General features: G+C 33.2%; 1 protein-coding gene across 2 annotated transcripts in view; it reads right to left on the bottom strand.

Annotated features, from left to right (window-relative positions):
- Nucleotides 1-2665: 2665 nt before the first annotated feature.
- Nucleotides 2666-10276, bottom strand: part of kug (kugelei) — a 56960-nt gene continuing 49349 nt past the window's right edge. For both annotated transcript variants that reach the window (XM_068380367.1, XM_068380368.1), the window contains 3 exons: nt 8667-8834; nt 8055-8238; nt 2666-4691 (listed from right to left, as the gene is read on the bottom strand). In XM_068380367.1, the coding sequence (XP_068236468.1) occupies nt 4295-4691; nt 8055-8238; nt 8667-8834 (749 nt within the window). In that variant the 3' untranslated portion in view covers nt 2666-4294. The remainder of the gene's footprint in view (nt 4692-8054; nt 8239-8666; nt 8835-10276) is intronic.

Genomic DNA, 10276 nt, shown 5'->3' with positions numbered 1-10276 from the left:
ATAAACGCACTTTGTTCATTTTTGGGAAATGCTGTTTGCCATTCTAATTCTAACTAGAATGATAATTTAAGTACAGTATCATTCACTTGGTCTTCATTTGATTTGGAAATTGCTTAATATATGGTAACCTGGTCTATTTCATTGTCATTTACTTCTTTTACTATGGTATGTTATTAAATTGGATTTATGAATTTTGGCTGTTTATAAAATTTTACTCATTGCCAGCTTTTGCTCAATACCTTGTCAAAGTTAGAGTGAACTATTCTGCATTTTTTAGTGTATTGATAACATAACCACAATGGTACACAGCTACTCTTACCTCAAAGCTTTCTAGTATCTTAGAAATGCAAGCTATCGACTTGGAAACAAGTCTCTTCCTTTCCCTCTGACTGGTTTCAGCTTGGGTATGGATGGATGAAATTTGGACCATAAAGCCCGTCACTGGGGCTAGTAATAAGTATGCAAGTAGAAATCTGGGATATCACTTATTGATTCAGCAACCCTTTCTTGACAGGAACTTTCCATTCTAAATCCTTGCGCATATTTCCATTTAAGGAGTACAGTAATTGCCTTCATGTAAATGCATTTGCTATCAATCTGCTCATAAAGTTTCATAATAAGATTGGCATAGCATTAGTTTCTAATGGAAATGTTCTATCTTGATTCTAAGGAGACAGAGTTTTTTACTGTTATACCAGCATAATCAAATAAAACAAAGGATAGTATTTCAACGGGCATATGAAGTCATCTCTTGAATAAGTATAGGAATGAAAATTAGGCAATAAAGGACATTTGCATTTAAATCAGCAAATTCCTCTTGGAGTAACGTCAAAACATGATACCCTATACTTTAAAGTATCTACAGTTCTATGGACCACATGAGCATAGGACTGTAAAGAGATAAAGGCATTTTAAATAATTTTACTAGTACAGTGATACCTCTGGATACGAAAGTTTCTGCTTACGAAAAATTCAGGATACGAAAAGCGATACAAAGATTTTTATGCCCCAGTATACGAAAAAATTTTCAGGATACGAAAAGCTTATGAGATCCCAACTTGACGCCGAGAGTACAGTACCATTTTTTCAGGGTATCAACCCTTAATTTAGGTGTACAGGTAACAACACACCTTCACTGATACAAATACTTTACATACAGTACCGTAACTTTTATACAGTAGTAAAGAAAATGGACCGTTTTCTTAGGGCTTGGAGGGGATAACTAGGCTATAACTACATTATTAAATAATCACATGGTGGTTTCTGGAATGGATTAGGCTGTTTTTAACGGTTGGGTTAATTATTGAATGATAGAAATGGCTGCATTGCATGTTTATTACTACAGTTTAGCGTGTTTATGAAAGAAAAGGTGACTTTTTGTAAGGCTTGGAACGGATTAGACTATTGACATGTAAAATGCGACTCAGGATACGATAAAATCAGGATACGAAACCGTATCCTGAACGGATTACTTTCGTATCCTGAGGCATCACTGTACTAGATATAGATCAAGCTAAGCAAAGGAGAAAAATGGAACTGCATTTGCTTAAATTGTTTTGTTTTACTATTAATTGCCAAAGATATTCCTCAAGAGACTCGATAATGATATTGAAATTTTTCTTAATAAAAAAAAATCCCCTCCAGGTACAAGAATTAAGACTTTTTTATGAGGCAGAAACAGCAGTAAAATTTGAACCTTGGAATTATCAGTTTCTTTTTCACTGGTTTGCAAAGGAACAGGAAATTACAAACTCAGGTCAAACAAGAAGAGAATCTTTAGCAAAGGAGACTTAAGTTCTCAGTAACGTCTTCTGAAAAACAGTTTTGAGAACCAAAGCAAAAAATATCAAGACAACAAGTAAAGAGAAATGGTTTCTTAGGCATGCTTTTTGTATTATAGAAGGTGTTTACGTAGTGGAAATTGATAAGTGAAGTGCAATTGAAAAAGTTAAGGGAAGAAGTCTTAAATAGGTGTTGAAGGTAAAAAAAAAAAGCAATGAAGGCAAGAAATGTTTCAAAGTAAACCTTCCATCTTCTCTTGGGCAGTGTTCTATCAATTATCCATATTCTAGGAATATTTGAATTGAACTCACCCGAAACATTACTACAGAACTAATATAGCTCGTACAATAATTAACCTGGAAATGAGTTTATACAATAGTGCAAATCCCAGGCTTTGGTGAAAGAAGTATTGTATTTCTGATAAACATACATGGACATGAGCAATTTTTCTTCTATAATCTATTACCCATTTGTATGTGTCACTGCTGCATTGATGTTTATGAAATAATAAAATTTTCAGTGATTCACAACACCCAGTAAGCTATGTAAAAAATTAACCTGTAAACAGATAAACTCTATTTATTTGTTATGCCATGAATCAAAGAATTAAGAAGCAATTTTTATCACCAAACTTCCATTACGTGGAAATAAAGAACACTAATTAGGCAATACTAATTCTATTCACACTTACTAGAGATTACAAAACATTTCTGATTAAGAAATATGTTAGATATATCATATAGGTGTTACGTACACGGACAGTACTATACTGTGCCACCAAAATTATGTACTCAGTAGTTATTTGCCATGTAACCCACATATTAGTGTGAATGGCTTTATGCTGACTTTATTCATATTTGTTGGGAGAATAAAGAAGGGAGAAGCGAAAAATTACAAGTTTATTTACAAAATTTGTATAAAACAACAGCTGCCAAGGCAACCACACATTCATCCATAGAAATTTAATTATAACCATTACTCCAGTATTAGTTCACATTAAAAATATGGATCCTCCTTTACAGAGTACAACTATTATCACAATTACTTTAATTAGTACAATAGTCTATCAGGAACGGAATGATAAAGAGGATTATGACTTCAAAAGTAGCAGAGCACTTTGTGAAAAGATCAGCAACCATAAGCAGAAGTTAATACATTAAAAATAAGTAATACACTAGAGAATTAAGATAAATGAGTTCAACAAATATACCCCAGTAATTAATGCTGATCTTATCACAACAACACACAAACACGAATATTAAACAGCATCTCCAGATTCAGAATGTGGCAAACAGTAGTTGTATAAGCAAAATACACAAGGGAACTACAGAGGAAGCCTGTTTTGGGAAGCTATGTGGAGACTGGTCTGTGCTGGTATGTATTGTCTATAAATTGTAATAAAATACATTGAAACTGTAATAAAAAATTTCAAAATTTGATGCTTACTAAATTATTCTAGTTTCTACTCTCAGGGCAGACAGACAAGGGTCTAGAGCATATTGTTGATAAAAAACTCCTTTTTTTCCTTACGACCCTAGTCTTTTTCCTGCCAAAGGACACTTATGGGCATTGGAAATGACTGCTGCCTTTGGCACATTTATGTACAAAACTGTAATGCACTTAATAATCCTTTAAAATTAAATATTGTAAATTATATATTAATTAAAACATCATTTAACTTAACCCCAAATGTTAAAAATAGTTACATTACACTTAAATGTACATAAATCAAAAATCCTACTTTAAACATATAAATCATGAATCCTATTGTTAAAGTATACAAGCCAAACATCTAGCCCAGTCTGTTGTGAGAAACCGATGGCGCTCCTAGGCAGTCATACTCCATACCTGAAGAATCAAACCCTGTCTGCTCACACGGCAAAAATATAAACATTCTGTGGAACACATACTTTTGGATATTATGTACAATGACCACCAGTGGTTTTATTTACACTTATATATTTACACACACTGTTTACTTCAATACTAGCAGAGTGGCATCTGGCAGTATGAGTATCAGCTCAATGCTATAGCACCATTGACGTGTAGTCAGATTCATTCAGGAGACATTTTCACTTCCTGGCTCACAAAGCTAATTATCTCCAAGTGCTATGAACTATCATTCTTCATGCGGGGAAATGTACGTGGAAAAGATAAAAATAAATTGGCACTTTACCCAAGGATATCATTATTTACTGCTACAAAAATAGTTATCAATTTGCATTTATTAAATTTAATGATGATCTTGGGAATTCAGGCACACTGGAAGATATACATTAAGTTACAGTAACTATTTTAATCAGCTTATAGGCACTATGAAATGGCAGCTGAAATTTTAGAATTATGAGAGTACAAACATTGCAAAAGACTCATCAAAGAGGGAATCTTTTCAGGGTCATTCATGTATTAGTGGTAGTTGACCTTACTGTACTGTACTTAGATTAATTTCAATTCAGTCTATACTGCACTGTGTTTATTCCACAAATAAATACATGATTTACAAATTTCCTGATTATTTTCTTTGTTTATCATCATTCTCAAATTCTGAATTAACTTCTGAGTCTTCAATATCACAGACATTGTCCAAGTCTGATGCTGAAGTGTTGGATGCTTCCCCACCCCAAAGTGAGGCGCCCTCTTCCTCATCCTCCATGCCAGATATTACAGATATATCACCACCAAATTCACTAAATCTCTTAACGGTGTCATGTCGGCGATTACTTCGCACACGATAAGGAGAGTAAGTGGCACCATTTCGATCTTCTGGTAAATGATTGATTTGGGGTGGTTGATATGAAACACTGTATGGATCTTCATATGTATTCAAAAGTTTCCCTCTTTCATCATCGGTTTCTGTTTCACTGCCAACTTGGTACCTTGGTAAATATTGATTTGGGTGAGTCTCATAGCTGTGAGGGAAGAAAAAAAAGGATTTAGCAGGGTCAGTTCATGAATCATTCTCATATTAAAATTTTTTAAACTTCTGAGTGTTTATTAGCTTAAAAAAGGCCTCCATGAACTTATTAATTATAAAGTACAGTAGTTCAAAAAATACTGATAAGTAAGTAAAGCAGGCATAGAAGATAAGAGATTTTAAAATTACAAAGAAAAACAAAAAAATAAAGCATGAAAAACTTTATATTCAGGAGATTAGTGAAAACAAAGACAAAGAGAAAAGCCAATGAATGCTAAGAAACTATAAGGAACATGACTTAAGAGTTTTTATTGGCTCAAGAACTTCATTGAGTTCACTGTAGTATAAAAAGACTGCTGAATCATGAACCCATCTGTGTATGCTATAAGCTAATTTTTTGGTTATGTAAAGATGTTATTACAAATTTTGTTCTTTACTTATTATATGCTTAGAAATTAAAAATAAACAAAATAAAGGCAATTCTGTATCATATTTTTCTTTTAGAAGAGGCCCAAAAGGGAAACCATTTTGTATGTTTACATTTCACCGCCAATCACTAAGGACTAACAAACAAACAAACCAACGCATTTACACACTATATAATGTTATTAATCATAAGATTGTTTGAATAAATTTCGAAATTATACTAGAAGTATTTTTTATTTATATATGCTCATATCCTTGATAGTGGCAGTTAGAATCAGCTGATGACATTTACATGTTCTCAGCTGGTCTCAAATATGTAATTTCCTAACTTATTTAAAGCATCTTTTTGTGACGCAGTTCCCGTAGGCCCTGCTGCTTCCTCCAGGGCCTTAGATGACCGCGGAGGTAGCAGCAGTAGGGGATTCATCATTATGAAGCTTCATCTGTGGTGGATAATGGGGGAGGGTGGGCTGTGGCACCCTAGCAGTACCAACTGAACTCGGTTGAGTCCCTTGTCAGGCTGGGAGGAACGTAGAGAGTAGAGGTCACCTTTTTGTTTTTGTTTCATTTCTTGATGTCGGCTACCCCCCAAAATTGGGGGAAGTGCCTTGGTATATGTATGTATGTATGTATAATAAATATTGCACAAATATCAGTACTCCATGTTACAGACTACCACTAAAAGCTGTTAGTTTCATTATTTATCAATTGGAGGTGTAAATGCATTTATTCGTTGTATTTGGCAAAGGAAGTAGCAACAATGGTTTCATTTTTGGTGTCATTTGTAGGAAAAACATGATATGGAAACAGATTTATTTCTTTTTATTTTGAATTTATAAGGACACAGTAAAACATTTGTAATAAAATTACTCTTACATACATTAAAAATACCATTTGTTATTTACAGTATATGTCCACATATCCTCAAGAGTGGTTGCTTGAAACCAGCTGATGACAAGATCTGTTGAGTGTGTTTACATGTTCTCCGATGGACTCTCCCAGAAAAGAGATTACTGTACTTCAGTGATATAGAATATCTAAAAACTATACACTTATTACAGTGACCTTTGCCGATCTACCCTACTATAGTTATCTGAAATTTGGTCAATTCTATCTGAAGTCCGTAGTAACAGCATCTGTTGCTGCAGTGTTCTACTATACCTGTATCTCAAAACCTAATAAAGACATACTTATTAACACTTACTCAAATTGTACTGTCAAATTACTAATATTTTCAAAATACTAAATTAAGAGTGAAGCTGGAGAGGTTAGTCAGCATGGGGTTGCCAACAAAGATTACATGATGTTCTTGGTACTAATATTCCTGCAGTGTTGTTCACCCTTGCGCCACCTATGATATCTACTGGGCATCACAGGGATAGGGAGATAGGAAAGAATGAGGTAGAAATTTTTCCATTTTTGTTCAAAGGACAGGAACTTGGTGGCTTTGATGATGTTAGCATCATGACTACAAGGTAAGAATCATTAAAAAAATTACGTATTTAATGTTATGAATGCACCCTTGGATATGGTACCTTTCTTTAGTGATATCTAGAAACTTTCATTCATGGGTCACCCAGACAGTTGCAGAGGCCTTATTGAACATTCTCTATGGTGATATGGTTACCTCAAAGGATCTATTTATCTCCATAACTCTATGAGAACCTTTTAGTATCCTACTCTTTTTTTAAATTCCTGGCAGTCTTTATCAAGTGCATTTCTTACTAACATTTTGTGTAAAATGACTCTAAATCCTCTCAAAGCTGAGAGTATGTGATTTCATCTATAATTTATCTCCTGTTCTGCTTGAACTACTTACATGTTTTAAGATTGGAAAATATTACCAACTCATTCCAGCTAAAGGCTCTTATGACATGTGTTCCTTCTTCCATGGAGATCGACTTAAAATTTATAAAATAGGATTAAGAACCCTTGGAAGTAATTAAACTTTCAACTTGTAATAGAAACAGTCAGCTTTGCCTTTAAGTCATGAATACAAGATTACAACAGCTAAATATACTTCATCAAATTTGCACCTAATACTTTTCCTATACTTCTGTCATAAGAAAAAGAATAATAAAGCCATACAGGGTTAGTCAAGCCAACATTTTCGCCAACAGAGCCTCATTCAACACATAAATATGGTGCCATAAAATTCAATAAAATGTTTACTTTCTTTAAACATACTACTTAAAGGATTGAGGCTTACCCTTTTGATTCAATTATTAACTTATTGGGTTGAAAATCTAGTGAACCTTTTAATTTATTACACAAGTTGGAAATCCTAGACTGTTTTATAACACAAGCAATTACTGTAAAAAGAAATATGGATTAGTGTAATTAGTAATGCTAAGTAGCACTACTTTACTGATCAAACACGTTTAATTTTTCTAAAGGGTTTCTATTTTGATTGTGAATAATACTGTAGTATCTATATTTTCCAAATATGAGGTTTTCATTTGTAAAATACTATCTTTTCACACTACAGTAGAGGGCACGATTCTTGATGTTATCGTAGTACAGTACTGTATTTACAAATCGTATCAGCCAGAACAGAGAGGAACTTTGACAATCCCTTCCTCCCAATTATATATCTTTTTAAAGTACTGAGGTCTATTGAAACTATTAAAATAAATTTAGATGAGATCTTCAACCTAAGAAAATAAAAGTCTTGCAATTTAGGACTTTGAATGGTATAGGGGAAAATACTGTATACCTGAACACCATGATGTTGGACCTGACATTTCCAACCACAAGGAAAATGATGTCTTAAATTCTAAAAGTAAAAGTCAAATTTTATCAATAACCATCCAATGGTAGAGATATGTATTTAACATCAATTGGTTAGTAGACCTAGTGAATAAAAAGACTGGATGCTGAAAAAGTATGAAATCAGTACAGTATGTGCCATATAGCCTAAATATACACTTACCGCTGAGGTTGTGGGACAAATAGAGAAGTGTCTGATTCAGCCCCGACATCTGAGTTTGGATCAAGAAGCTGTGAGGTGTCTAAATCTGGTCGGGATTCCAGTTCAAATTCGGTATCACATTCACTAATCAATTCATCTGCAGGTAATGTCTCCATGTCACGACCGGGATCTACTGGACCTTCAACTGTAATTAAATTCATTATAATAAATATCATTATAATTTACATTTTTCCACCCTATCAAGATAAATATTTATAATGAATGTTTAGAGTATTAAGTGCTACTATAAAAATCTGTGATATAAAAGGTAAATTTTATCTTATTATAAAAACTTAAGGGTAGTAGTCAGCGTCCAAAAGAAACATAATGCAATGAATTTATGTAATACAATTTTTAAAATCTCTCAGTATTACTTATAACCACTGACTTAGTGTTAAAAAAGTGCAGAATATTTAATTACTCACACATTCACCTCTTGAGTAAATTTATTACAGGCACTGTTAGAAAACATATGCAAATTAGTCTGTCTGTGCTTTCAAAATTCAGTGATCATTCAATAACTTGAGCCATAAAACCAACCTTTTAGACATCTTTTATAATAAAAAATCCTACCTGGCGGCATCAAAGGCTGATTTTGTGCCGGCTTCACTACTATAGATTCGTTTGATTCATTGGAATGGTACGATGAAGAATCTCTCACTTCTCCCCCAGGGACCTCCATGATGTTGGGAAGTGGGTTCTGGGAAGGTCGTGCCCAATCGGAACAATCCCAGTGGTAGCCTGCCACCACATGGACACCAGGACACATGTTAGTCACAACAACTCCTTACACATTTAGCCCTAATACTGTATCAAAACACTAGCTACTTACAGTGCTGTACTCCAGCTCATATTGTAAATGGCTTAGCTCTACTCCAAGTACAATAACAGACAAAAAAGCTAGGCTGAAAATGTAGCACCTTGCAAATCCAACTCATGTGAAACCTGAGAACAACATTCAAAAATAAACAAGCCACATCCTGCATGCAGTGATATCTATGAATAATGGTAAAGTATGTGCTGTCTTGTACAGCTATTGTCTATACTGCAACTACATACTATGCTCTAATACGGTGCAGTATAATATATATGATAAGCTAGTTTTTTTCTAGCTAAATAACAGAATACAGTTTAACTGAATAGTATACTATTATTTTCAACCTAAAAGCTACAGTACAACTGACCAGTCTATAAAGCTTGTGGCCTAACACTGTCCTGTTACATAATAAACTATCATCTAAGTAAATTTGAAAATTATTGAAACCTTTACATCACTAATTGGGGAAAAATTATTGCTAAATTATATAAACAACTGCTGTCACAAGTGCCCATACTTTTCTCATTTTCAAAGTGAGCTACACTTAATGTATTATAAACAAAATAAGTTCTGGTATCTAAAACAGTGCTGACACCTTTGATTTGATTATGCTTGACAGTTATGAGCATTTGACTGGCAAGTCAGGTAAATGTGCATATGGCAACTTTATCGGAAATTTTGAATCAAGTTTGAAAAATGAAAACTTTTCACAGTATATGGAGTATGCAATGTTCTATAGAGAACACATCTTAGGATGTATATAAAGGAATCTTTCAAGTTCCATAAAATTCCACATTGCATAAAGTTAGAAATACCATAACTTTTAACAAATTAAGTTACTATTTACGGTTACACAATGCAACATGAGGCAAGAGGTATAAAGTATCACATTAATTTAATCATAAAAACTATTGGCTATAGTCTGCATATCTCTGTTGTTTTAAGAAGTAAATCCAATGTTTCTAACTATTAAATTACATCTAAAATCAAAACTATTTAAAAAAAATACCAAAATTAAATCCTGAATGTTGTTTAAAAATTCTCAAAATCTGGTGCAATTGTTGAGGTCCTTGGCTTCTAATAATTTGTGGTGAACCTCTGATAGTGAAGGAATGTGAATCTAAATAGTATAATTTTTTGAATATCATAAATCCAGAGTTAAAAGATAGACTAAAATATTTGTTTTCTTTCTTTTGCCTTTTATCTTATCATCAATACTGAATTTACATAGCAGATTTCTTATCAAATTAATAATCTAATATTTAAATTGCACTTTACAATAATGCAATAATCTCTCCTAGATTTTTGAAAAACAAAATGACTGGATTGAAATATTCTATGGATTTCCTCTCTTCATTAAAGACAA

The sequence above is a fragment of the Palaemon carinicauda genome, chromosome 9 (assembly GCF_036898095.1).
Source record: "Palaemon carinicauda isolate YSFRI2023 chromosome 9, ASM3689809v2, whole genome shotgun sequence".
Taxonomy (NCBI): Eukaryota; Metazoa; Arthropoda; class Malacostraca; order Decapoda; family Palaemonidae; genus Palaemon; species Palaemon carinicauda.
Note: the sequence above shows the minus strand (reverse complement) of the source record. Positions and strands in the feature narration are given on the sequence as shown.